This window comes from Notothenia rossii (assembly GCF_949606895.1).
Source record: "Notothenia rossii genome assembly, chromosome: 10".
Taxonomy (NCBI): Eukaryota; Metazoa; Chordata; class Actinopteri; order Perciformes; family Nototheniidae; genus Notothenia; species Notothenia rossii.
In genome coordinates, this window is record NC_136908.1 from 59318594 (window position 1) to 59332467 (window position 13874).

The 13874-nt window shown below is 40.7% G+C and overlaps 1 protein-coding gene across 8 annotated transcripts in view; it reads left to right on the forward strand.

The window, feature by feature from the left end:
- Positions 1-13874, forward strand: part of grm8a (glutamate receptor, metabotropic 8a) — a 330926-nt gene that overhangs the window by 211423 nt on the left and 105629 nt on the right. For all 8 annotated transcript variants that reach the window (XR_013803239.1, XR_013803240.1, XR_013803241.1 and 5 more), the window contains exon 7: positions 12520-12720. Coding sequence is in view for 4 of the 8 variants with exons in the window: in XM_079654162.1 (XP_079510288.1) it covers positions 12520-12720 (201 nt within the window). In the remaining 4 variants the exon portion in view is untranslated. The remainder of the gene's footprint in view (positions 1-12519; positions 12721-13874) is intronic.

Here is a 13874-nt window from a genome sequence, read left to right on the forward strand (position 1 = left end):
TCATTCTCAGGTTCATATCAGTATGCAGTGTCTCTACTTTAAAGAGTCCTCTCCTGCTGATGTTCAGGTGTATATCAGTATGCAGTGTCTCTACGTTAAAGAGTCCTCTCCTGCTGATGTTGAGGTGTATATCAGTATGTAGTGTCTTTACTTAAAGAGTCCTCTCCTGCTGATGTTCAGGTGTATATCAGTATGTAGTGTCTCTACTTTAAAGAGTCCTCTCCTGCTGATGTTCAGGTGTATATCAGTATGTAGTGTCTCTACTTTAAAGAGTCCTCTCCTGCTGATGTTCAGGTGTATATCAGTATGCAGTGTCTCTACTTTAAAGAGTCCTCTCCTGCTGATGTTCAGGTGTATATCAGTATGTAGTGTCTCTACTTAAAGAGTCCTCTCCTGCTGATGTTCAGGTGTATATCAGTATGTAGTGTCTCTACTTTAAAGAGTCCTCTCCTGCTGATGTTCAGGTGTATATCAGTATGTAGAGTCTCTACTTTAAAGAGTCCTCTCCTGCTGATGTTCAGGTGTATATCAGTATGTAGTGTCTCTACTTGAAAGAGTCCTCTCCTGCTGATGTTCAGGTGTGTATCAGTATGTAGTGCCTCTACTTTAAAGAGTCCTCTCCTGCTGATGTTCAGTTGTATATCAGTATGTAGTGTCTCTACTTTAAAGAGTCCTCTCCTGCTGATGTTCAGGTGTATATCAGTATGTAGTGTCTCTACTTTAAAGAGTCCTCTCCTGCTGATGTTCAGGTGTATATCAGTATGTAGTGTCTCTACTTTAAAGAGTCCTCTCCTGCTGATGTTCAGGTGTATATCAGTGTGTAGTGTCTCTACTTTAAAGAGTACTCTCCTGATGATGTTCAGGTGTATATCAGTATGTATCGTCTCTACTGTGACATGTCTCCATGCATTAATGTTCAAAAAGCTCTTTATGGTTCTCAAACTGCCTGTGCTGCAGCACCTCTTTTCACCTTCTGTCTGAAACCAGAGCCCAGTCTGCTCTGATTGGTTAGCTGTCCGGCTCTGTTGTGATTGGTCAACCGCTTAGAGATGTCCCGCCCCTTAGCCTTATCACGTTCAATTTGTAGGAGCCCTAGCCAATAAAAGCTTGAGTGTTACAAGTATGGGGGAAACTTTGGGATTTTAGCCTTTGCAGACCGTTTACATGCACAGACACCAATAGAACATACCACAGGGAAGGGAAACCCCCAAGAGCTTAACAGGGCCCCTTTAAGACTAATTATGTGACTTCTACTCTTAAGGCTATTTTTGTATTACAGTTATCTCCAGTTTGAATCCAGCAGCTGTGCATTGATGTTGAAGTGCCCTGCTAGATGATTGAAATGGTATCTCATGTAGTAAGAGATCTTTGAAGAGGCCTGTTTGATAATGATAATGATGAGAAATACCACCATGACATCATCTTCAGCGCTGCGTCCCGATTCACGTGTTTTTGACTTTTAAAGGTCAAATGTTCTGCAACCACACAATTTGTAATAGCAGGTGTCGTGATCTTCAAACGGCAGATTATCTCGATTTCAAACAAGACTTTCATCATGAAATAATTTTTTGAACAAAGTTCCTGCAACGCCTGTGGCTTTCCTTAAACAGAACGAGGATCTAGAAGCACATCACAGCCCTGCATGCCTCCGCAACAAGAACAAATAATCATCCACAAAATATGAAAATGACTGGGAGGCAGATATGGAGATGATTGCGTCCTCATTGAGCTTTTTTGGTTAGTAGATCCTTTATGAGACATGAAAGTTACTTTTCATCTGCCTCTCAGAGTTTTTCAAGTCCACTTTTTCTTTCCCCGGGAGTTTTCGACGCAAATCCCTCCTTACAAAGCAGCCGACTAAAGCGGGCTGCCTGTGGTCTCCGATGTCATTAACACTGAGGAAGAAAGGCTGAATTTAATTTAGCAGCTGCTGACTGGAGAATGGAATCGAGTGTAATGTCAGACAGGGTGCATCACACACACATTTTGTCCATCCATCTCTGAGGCTCCCTTCTCCCTGCTTATCTCTTTCTCTCTTGTTTTCACTCACACACTAAAGCCCCATTCTAAATATACACAAAGAACCAGTTAAGGAGCTCAAATTAATACATGTGTGGCCGCTTCATGGATGTGACAAGCAGTTACTGGCTGCAGACAATAGGAAGACAGATCCAATAAAAGCTCTACCGCATGGAACTCTTCACACACACACACACACGCACGCACGCACGCACGCACGCACGCACGCACGCACACACACACACACACACACACACACACACACACACACACACACACACCCTTTCTCCGGTTACAACACATGACGCAATCCCAGGAAACAAGGAAGTAGTGCTTTCCGGGTTGGCATCGCTCCCAGTAGCAGACGTTTATCTGTCTCTGGGCACGGATTGCGTGTTCTTGCGATATGCTGATCAATGATGCATCGTGTCGTTTTCACGGCAAAGAAACATTCTCATTATCTCGTGACACGTCGATCTATTGCTCAAAGTCCAACACTTTGTTCTACTTTTTCGGAATTGAGGCGTGGAGAAATGCAAACTCGTGTGTGTCCTTATGATACGTGAGGAAACGATGTTTGCTGAGAGAGATAAGCAACACATGGTGACTTTATGTAACGAGGTCACAGATCTGTTTATGCATAACGAGTGTAAGCATGGATCTGATGTTTATAGGTCAGTTCGAAAGGGCAAGACCAACTCATTGATCAATATTCCTCTATTGATATTCTTTTTCTTGAGCCATTTGGAAAACAAGAGTTTCATTTTGTTGCCCTTCAAACCATAGCAGCTTGTAACATTTTAAAACATGAATACAACGATTATCTAATTTTGAGAACATTTTCAAATTGCTTAGCACATTTAAAAAACAGCAGCAGTTATACCGGATATTATACAACTTGTTTTTGTATCAGTATACAAATAGCAAAGAAAGGAGTTTGCTAATATGGTATGTTACTAATGAGGACAATCCAAATAATAGGATGTTTTTATCAGGGTTGCTTTTTAAAATCTAGTCCGTTACAATTACTAAGTACCTATACAAAAATGAATAATCAGTAACCTAATATGATTACATTCTGTTACTTTTGGGTTTGGTCGATATCAACTGCAATGCAAATGAATACAAGACAAAATAAATATTAATAGTATACGCCAGAGGGAGTTTCTCTCCCTGCCTAAAAGGCCTCCATTGGACTCCTTTGTTTACCTTTGCAACATAGTGACATCACTATCGCCCCTTTCACACCAAGGCTTTTCCCATTCTAGCTCCGTGCTAGAGCTTCTCTGGCTCGGACCTGGTTCTTCCGTTCAGCTCCTGCTCTGTTCACACCGCTCAGCGCCCGACTGGTGCTGCGTCATTGCGTCATCGTTTGCGTCATGACGTAACCGTTTGCGTGCCTGCTTCATAAAGCCAAACCGCGCGGAAACCCCTCACATCAACAACAACAACAATGGCAGGTTGTATTGAAGCGCTACTCGTTTTGGTTTTGCTCTGTCGAAACGAAATGGAAGAAATGGAACGACTTTACAACCAACTTTACAGTCGTGACATGCTACATATCAGGGTGTACCAAGAAGTCAGTCAAGTCGCTTCAGTTGATTCAAAATGCTGCAGCTCGTGTACTAACCAGAGTTAGGAAAAGGGATCACATTACTCCTGTTCTGGCTGCCTTACACTGGCTCCACATAGAACACAGGATAGAATTTCTCGCCTACAAAGCCCTTAATGGGCAGGCACCATCTTACCTTAAAGAACTCATTATACCCTACTGTCCTACTAGGGCATTGCGTTCCAAGAATGCAGGGTTGTTGGTTGTTCCTAGAGTCTCTAAAAGTACAATGGGAGCCAGAGCCTTTTCTTATCAAGCTCCACTTTTGTGGAATCAGCTTCCAGTTTGTGTTCGGGCGGCAGACACCCTATCCATTTTTAAGAGTGGGCTTAAGACCTTCCTTTTTGATAAAGCTTAAAGTTAGGGCTGATTAGATTCAGCCCCTAGTTTTGCTGATAATAGGCTTAGTTTGTCGGGGGACATCTTACTTCTTCCTTCTCTCTGTCTATACCTGTGTACTCTCATGTTCCGATTAACCCAGCTTCCCCAAATTTCTTTCTCTTTGGTGTCTATATACGCCGGGATCCGGAGTCATGGATGATCCTGTTGCTGCGGTCCTGTGTCCTGGATCTTGAGTCATGGCTGTGGTCCTGGATCATAAGTCCTGGATGGATATCCTCGTGGATTCATCTTCCTATTATACACACATGCATTTCCAAACATTTGGTCTACCTATGTTGCAAATGTATTATCTTTTCAATTTACACACGGCATCTATTGCACGTCTGTCCGTCCTGGGAGAGGGATCCCTCCTCTGTTGCTCTCCCTGAGGTTTCTCCCATGTTCCCCTTTAAACTGTGGGTTTTCTCTGGAAGTGTTTCCTTGTACGATGTGAGGGTCTAAGGACAGAGGGTGTCGTATTGTCATACTGATATTCTCTACAAACTGTGAAGTCCACTGAGACAAATGTAACATTTGTGATATTGGGCTATATAAATAAACATTGATTGATTGACATTCAAAAGTTCTTTACAATCATCATCATCAACTTCAACAACGATTCCGTAGGAGAAAGAAGGTAAATATACGTCCTATTTGATGGCGTTAGAACTAGCTGTTGTTAGCCTCTGCATGCACCGAGCTCAAAATACCCAGCTTTGCAGAATTAATTACTATGGTATAAAATTAAAACTGATGCCTCTGCCCCCGCCTCCGACGTAAGCGTGACGTATGCGGTGCTTGCTTTCCAGACCGACAACTTTTTGGTGCTTGAAAAGAACCATGCTGCTGCGGTGTGAACAGGAAAAAACGGTGCTCTTCAAGCTCCAGCTCCGAACCGGCCCTGGAACCACGTTGTTGTGAAAGGGGTATATGTAGCACTTGTGCTTCTGTTGCTAGTGCTCCAACACATTGTATGTGATAGGCTTAGGGGCGGGACATCTCTAAGCAGTTGACCAATAACAACAAAGCTGGCCAGCTAACCAATCAGAGCAGAATGTCCTCTAATAAGTCAGGTGTCTACCTACTGCATTTAACAAGAACAATATGTTTAAGTATAATTTAAGTAGTCTAAATGAAAACCAAAAATAAATATTTTGTTTTATGTAATTGTAAGGGAATACAGTTACCTTTTTCTTGTATCCTGATTACGTAATCTTGTAACAATTCATCCCCAAGCTGGAGTTTTACAGATCATTTTGAAAAGTGGAGATTGCCATATGTTCCCAATGAGAACCATCCAAATATATAAATACTCTCGTGTCGTAATGTCAGAATAAAGGTGTCAGAATGTTATGTTATTAAGTCTACATTTGTTGGCGCATGTTGAGTGATAGAAGATGGATTTCGGTACAGTATGACTTTAGTGCCTCCCATGGGATATGTAAAGCTGTATGTCTGTGAATGTATTCACCAACTGTCTTGTAAAGCTTTATTTATTGACTATTAGCATAATTAGCTCGATAATTATGGTGTCCCACTAAACAGCCAGCCCAAAAGCCTTTTGTTGATCAGACCAACTATAGCGCTGTTCCTCAGACACTCATATATATATTTCTTCATAGTTTCTGTGGCACAAATGACCAATTACCGGGTGCTTGAATCCATATTTGTCCTTGCTGTGTTACATGTCGGTGACTGAGTGTGACAGGAGTATGCAACATTATTATTTAAATAGATTCGGAGATTGAAGCCGTGAACAACATCCTGCATTGTGCTCTGATGCACTCTGTAGCAATGCAGTAGATGATATGCATAATTAGCCATTGTGGAAGCGAGTGTGTGCATAATGTTTACGTGCCTACATATGGGGCTGTTATTATAATAAACCATGTGCCATAAGGACGGCAAACTCAACAGCCTTTCCTGTGTGAGCGTTCATATTAGAAGTTAAAGAGTCCCTAAAGAAAAGCAGATTCCTGCCTTCCTCTGCGTCTCAAACACAAATATGTTTATTTGTATAGGTAGCCATATGCCTTATTGTTCATATGCTTAGAGGAACATGTTGCATTGCAGAAGCCATTTCTTAGAGTTCTGTTCCCTTAATGATTACCAACCTTTAAAAGTAGGTCAAATCCTTATTTTGCTGAACCATGGGCAAGTTTCTTGAAGCTGCACAGGAGATAGTGGCTTTGTATTTGCTTTAGATTCACTGATATTTGTTATGATTAACACAATTAACTATTAAAAACATGGAAGCATTCTCTGTTATATCACCCACAGGTTTCTGCTTAACTCTTGGCTAATCCAAAAATAGGCAAAGACAGGGGGAGTCCGTGGAGCTGAGGCATGGCAACTGAAGACTTGTTGAAAAAACACAAATACAGTTGTTCCCTTAATTTTGAAAAGCTTTAGGTCTTGGAATAAATTAAACAGATGATTTAAACAAACAAAAAAACACCTCTGTTGAGTTCTAAGAAATTGAGAAATGATCCATAGAAACCAAAACCGTTTCTGGTACCAGACTGTAAACATGTCTATGTCTGCTGTAAATTGGGTATTTTAACTCGGGGGAATATCTTAGATTTGAAGCTGCCTCAAGTTTCCATTTCAAGGAACTGCAGTTTAAGGTGAGTTAAATGCAGAAATGGTCCTTGATCCCATTGGAGGTAATTCCAATAAGTACTACTTGTTTCTGTATGAATTTATGTCCATTTTATTTAGCTACATCGTCCCAACCATCGTAGTTCAATTAAAATTCAAGGAGTAGATAAACTGCAGCATACCATGCCAAAGAGATGGGATTCATCACGTACATTTAAGTCAAAAGAAGCTTCACTCTCTTAACCTCCTCCAACATCTTGAAGTGAATGAAAGAATTTCACCCTGAGAGGGATAAAGGACGGGAACATGTTTAAATACGTTAATCCATTCATGTTGAATTATTTCAGCCTATAGCTCAAATGAAAGTTGATCTGTACCATTTTAATTAGTTCTCCACTTGGATTAAAGTGCTGGAACACATCCGGGCATCGACCTCCGTGAACTCTTTGTTTAAAGTTAAATCCACGTTGATTCTGCGGGGTGGCGGTGGCTCTGAGATTAGTGACAAGAGCAGTAAATTGACTCCCAATTGGATCCATCAGGGCACTTAGCCAGTCAGTTAGTTGCATTAGTTTCACCTTGCTGCTGTTTCCGTCAGACACAGCAGCAGTGGGTCCAGTTTAGTGTTCATGTCTTCCTGCTGCACCGAGGCTTTTCTCTGCAGCATCAGTCACATTACTGAGGCTGCTGGGGGAGACACCCAGGGAACAACAAGACGTTTCAACTTCTAGAAAAACCCCAGTAGTTTATTCGACGCCGGAAAAAACGCATCTGCTGTGATTTTAAATACGTTTTAGAGGGAAGACAGAAAGCAATAGCACTTTCAAATCAGCATAAACCAATGAGAATCAGCTAAAAGATTGACTGACCTTTATTTTATTTATTTTGTATTCCAACCTTTTATGCTCTTAATCTTTTTTTTTATATTACCATATTTTATTCAATATGCTCCTTAGATAACTTTTTATTTTATTTGTTACAATTTCTCCTTATAGCATTGTGAAGCACCTTGAGATGACGTTGTTTTTAAAGTGTGCTATATAAATTAAATGTATTATTATTATTATTATTATATTATTATAGTTAGTGGTAGGAAATACAGAGGTGGGAGGTCACTAAGTACATGTACTCAAGTACTGTATTTAAAGTATTTCCGCTATGTTGTACTTCTACTCCCCTTCAAATTCAGAGGTAAATTGTGTACTTTTACTCCATGTACATGTATTTAATACTTTAGTTACTTCACAGATGTGGATGAATGATGTGAAATATAATCAAGTGTTGAATCAGACTTTAGTTCCACCTGGAGTAAATTCACAAGCTACCCTGCAGTATACAAAGTCATTCAAACTAGCTGCACCTTTACCAGCTTTGAGAACATTATATTTTGATGCTGACTTTTACTTGAGTAACCTTTTAAATGCAGAACTTTTACTGTAACACTCTGCTACTTGTACTTCGAGTACTTCTCCCACCTCTGATGAAATAAGGACAGTTTTAGATTTGGCTGAGGTTAGAAAATCAGCTTGTGGCCAGGTTTGATGAGAAAAGCTGTGTTTTCTCTCTCAGGTTCACTGAGCTATGAATGAGTGTCATTATGAATGTTGAGCATGTTTTTAGCCACAAGGGGAATGTCTTCTCTGGATAAACAGAAGCTGCTGCGATTCATGCAGCTGCGCTCTAATGAAATGTCAAATTGAAGGCAGTGATTCACATCATGTTGGCCAATGTGTATTTCTTAAGCTTGGTGCTTTAAAACATTTCAGATTGTTGACATCCACTGTCTGAGTCTTCTGCCTTGAGGTGAGACACTGCAGGCTAAAAACTTTTTTTTAGGCTGTTTGGCTTCCATGACATGTCTGGAAGTAACATCCAGATGTGTATTTCGGATGTTTTTTCAACATTTGTCTTACTTTGGTATTTTAGATTTCTCCTATAATCTCCGATGTGAACATTAGATAAAGCCTCATTTGCATATTTAAACCTAACATAAGATAATTTGCTATATATTTTAATGCAATTAATAATTGTCTCAATGTAAGTGAGCAACTAGAGAAGTTTCAATGTGATATTTATCAATCAAAAATGTTTACCCTATCACATGTAAGGCCTTAACCTAACCTTAACAATTATTAGAACTGTCTAATTATATACAGGGAACTTTGAAATGTTAGCCTTTGCAGACCATTTACATGCACGAAAAACCACACTAGAGGAAAGTCAAATCCCCCAAAACATGATAAGGCCTCTTTAGGGGATGTCTTTATATATTAGATACACATATTCAGAAAGCTTGCATTACAAAACAATCAAACCTAGGAAGTATCATGATGATATATATCAGATACAATTCTCCCCTGTCCACCTGTAGTGCTTCCCCTGAAGGTTTTTCTCATATGCACTTGGCCCTAACCATGGCCTGCTGGATCCCCACCCTGTGTGTTCTCACAGAATCAATACTGCAGCGCCTCGGTACAAGCAGCTACAAAAGTCCCAGCCAGTAATGGCCAGCTGCAGAAGGAATAGTAACAGATTCTAATCTTTGGACGGGCTGAAAAGAAGCTGTTTCACTGGGCAGCAGCAGCAGCGTGCAAACAGGAATGACAAACAGGGTGCCGAAGCAGAATGAGTGTGTCCTGAAGGATTGAATATCATCTGAGAGACAGAGTGTGTGTGAGGCTATCGATCAATATTTCTCTCTCACACACACAGTGGTGTAAAGTACATTTACTCACAAACTGCATTTACAGTTTTGAGGTTGAATATTTCCATTGTATGCTACTTTCTACTTTTACTCCACTACATTGACTTAATACCTTTAGTTACTTTACAGATGTGGATGAATGATGTGAAATATAATCAAGTGTTGAATCAGACTTTAATTCCATCTGGAGTAAATCCACAAGCTACCCTGCAGTATACAAAGTCATTCAAACTAGCTGCACCTTTACCAGCTTTGAGAACACTTTCATGATCAATCATTATAAAACATATCATATATATTATTCTGAAATGGACCAATCTGCACAACGACTACTTTTGGTACTTTAAGTATATTTAGATGCCAAAACGGTTGTACTTTTATTTCAGTAACATTTTGAATGCAGGACTTTTACTTGTAACAAAGTATTCCTACACTCTGGGACTTTCTTTCTCTTCAGTACGAGATCTGAGTACTTCTTCCACCTCCTCTCACACACACACACACACGCACACACGCACACACGCACACACGCACACACGCACACACGCACACACGCACACACACACACACACACACACACACACACACACACACACACACACACACACACACACACACACACACAGTACAGCTCTGCTATCATGGGATCAAGAGAAGCTGATTAATCCAACACGGTGATCGGACCATATGGAGACAATGCTGACTCACTTCCCACTGGAGCTCTCACAAACACACACACACACACACAAACACACACACCACTTGCATCATCGCCACCAATAACAAATACAGACATGCATACAGAACAGCCGACAGTCGTCTATAACTCTGGATTGGATTCCATTCTCAGGACCCCATTAATTCCTTATGGATTCTCATATTGATTTAGAGGCCTCTGGTCTTGTTAATTCAACCCAGCCCCAGACAGGGTTTGATTCAGATGTGTAGCCTCAAGGTGACTGCTACTTGTAAGGAACGGGTGAATAAAGCCCAGGAAGGCAGTAAGGAGGGGAACAAGAAGGACATAAAAGAAGGGATATGATCAAGAGACTCACAGAGGTAAAGAAGGCAAGAAAACGGCAAAAATGTATGGATATCCACCCTGTAAACCCTTGGATGACAAACAGAGAAAATGAATGTCGTTATCAATTACTCATTTCCATCTCTATGCATTAGGAGGTTTTATTTTCACTCAGTTCTTTTTTTTCATTCGCGCGTTATGCTAATGAGGCGTTACATAAAACCCTCTCCGTGAAAAACAACTCGGTGGTTATTCCCGTGTTTGTGTACATGTGTGTGTATTTTTTCGAATAAATATGGAGTATGTCTTTTTATGCTTGCATGTGCACACAAACATGACGGCCAAATGCAAACATTTGATGAATCCCCGATTGATTAAGATGACTGCAGTAATTAATTGGGCTGCAGTCATAAGATAATTCACATAACTTTAGATAAAGGACAAGGATAAGCCACAAGTCAGAAAGAGGACGACATATATTCTGTCTTTGTTGCCTTTTTGTCATTCAAGGAAGTGCCATTGTCAGTGGTTGAGAAGATATAAATTAGGAACATGCTGTTCTGTCTTCTGCAACTTTTCTACCAAGGTGAGAATGAACTGAGAGGCGTTATTTGTCATTGTCAGGCTGAGTGTCCTGCTACCTGTCTGATGGCCAACCGCTGCTTTCCTCCCTCTCCTTCCTTACCCATCTAAAGTTTGTCTTCGCTTCAACTCAAATTGTATTTTAAAGTTTTTATTCTTTCAACTGGTTGGCTTTTTGCTTTAAATATTTTTCTTCAGTCAATATGTACCTACTTTGATTTCTCTATTTTATTGTAGGGCTGCACGATTTGGAGAAATAATCTTAATGCAATTTTTTGACAGATATTGCGATTTGATTTGTGATTTTGTTTTTAAGCGACCCAACGGAAGTTTATTGTAAAATGAGGTCATATCCCCGGCTAGGAAGGTCGCATCAACGTGCTCCCGTCTCTAGCACCCCCACAGCCCGAGCTACGAGTGAAATAACTAAATTTACATGAAACATCCGCCAGCCGCCTCTGGCTTCCCTTGGCATGGCCCTGACCAATCACAGGTCGGCAGGGGCATGACGTGAGCATTGTCTGATTGGTCAATCCCTCCATTTTTTTTCACCAAGGGAAGCCAATTTCGGCTAGCCTCCTCTCGCAACAGAGAGAGTGCAATCTACTGTTTCACCATAACATCTAGAGGGGCGCTGTTTCATTCTTTGTAAAATACTCAATGAGAATGGGGGAGAGACGGGCCGGCAGTAGCACACAACAAAGAATTTCCGAAACTAAACAAAGTATTTTCATTTATTTATTAAAATTATAACTACAATCCGAAAAAACAGGGGAAGCCTGGCTTCCCTTGGCCTCCAGGAGAAAACGCCACTGTAAAGATGACTAGAGTCCGTTTGATGGTTCCTGTTCATTCTTATGAAAATAGCTCAAGAAATCAACATTTCTTGAATCTAGGGAACATAGGGTCTATGATCTGGGCCCATGGAGCACGTGCGATTTTGTTTTCCTGCAGCAATTAGAACTAAAACCTGGAAATGAGTCACGATTTTATCACTTCAAGTTCCCTCATCTCAAAGTCAAGGTTTGGTTTTTTGTCAGTGGTAAGACAATAAGGTCTATGGTTGCACAAGCTGAAGAGATGTTCACGTTTTGTTCTTGGACATAAAATAAATCAATAAAAGCCCCGCTAGCATAAATATTCAAAGCTTCTATGTGTCATAAAAAGTCAGACTTAAGCTTGGCGGCGTTGATGCGCAGCCATGACACCGGGATGTTTTCCGTTTATAGCTTAAAGTTAACTTTCACAAAGTCACAAAGTACTGTTATGTGGTGATTGGTGACAAAATGTGTTCAATTATAAACCTTTGTTTCTCATTAAAACCTATTGTTGTTTATTTCATTTTTGTGTTGGGATCACTTGTGATGATTACTTCCAGGTCGGCCTACAAAAATACGTCATCACTGCACAAATCTATTGGGTACTTGGCAGTTGTAGTACCACCATTTGGCCACTACAACATGTGCTTCAATGCACTTGTTTCCACCACCTGGTTGTGTTTTAATTGCATAATGGCCCCCATAGAAACTAAAGTATCTGGTATTCTTTTTTCCTTTGTTTCCAATCTAACCACTTCCTCCCTTTCTTCTTTATCCTCAGCTTTAGAAAAAGTTGGCCGTGACTCCAGTTACGAGCAGGAGGGGAAGGTTCAGTTTGTGATGGACGCCGTGTACGCCATGGCTCACGCTCTGCACCGCATGCACCGGGACCTCTGCTACGGGTACCCCGGCCTCTGCCCGCGCATGGCTAGCATCGACGGCAAAGAGCTGCTCGGATACATCCGTGCTGTGAACTTCAACGGTGAGTGAGACCCTCGTGGTGTGGACACACTCAGGTGTAACCACACACAGACACACACACACACACACACACACACACACACACACACACACACACACACACACACACACACACACACACACACACACACACACACACACACACACACACACACACACACACACACACACACACACACACACGCACACTACTAACAGAACATCTAACAGAGTGAAACTCACTCTGACCTTATAACCCTTCACTCCATCCCATCCTTCATGATGTCTCCTTTTATCCAGTGTCTTGCAGCTGTGCTCAAACCATCAAATGATCAGTGGTGTATGGTGAAGAACACGGCACACAAATTGGCTTTAAAACGTTATGTTATTCCTTTAGAAACACACATGAGGGCACTCAGAGAGCTCAGACTTCAGCTAAGGCAGTTTCCATAAGTAAAACATTACAGTTTTTCTCAATTGCTAAACCCACTATTTAGAATCAAAATTCATTTCTTCAAAACAAGAACATAGCCATCTAAACAGAAACACACTTGCCATAACTCTGAATATCTTTTGCAAAATGCACTTACATGACCAAAACTGAAAATACTGGTCACAAAAAAGAATAAGTCGATCGAAACAGAACAAATTGTCCTCTAATGAGACAAATGTGTTTTCATAACTGAAACTCCGGTCACCCATTCTACCATAACAATATACATTCCTTGCAAAGTGCTCTAAGGCACTCAAAACTAAAAATACCCCTTCCAAAACCAGATACCTTCTCCAAAAACAAACATTTGTCAGCTCATTAGAAGACTATTTGAACAGTCATTACTAAGTGGCACACTAAATACTGACTACAATCATCGATACACAAACCTCAAGCTATCGATATTGGAAACTGAACGGAAAACTGACAAGTTGGGAGAAACAAACTTACATATAGGAAAAACAGTGTGTTACTGTAACTATGTCATTGTTTTTATGTCTCATTTTCAGTAGAGCACCGTAACAGAAACAAAAGATGAATAGCAATACACTGGGAAAAAAATGATGTAAATCAGCAGTAAAGCAGAGAATGAGATCTATATAGCTTTACTGATCTGCTCTTTGCCGTCTGTCTGGCCACATAGCCTCATCTACGTCACAGCGTATGTCTTCCCTTGCAAGGCA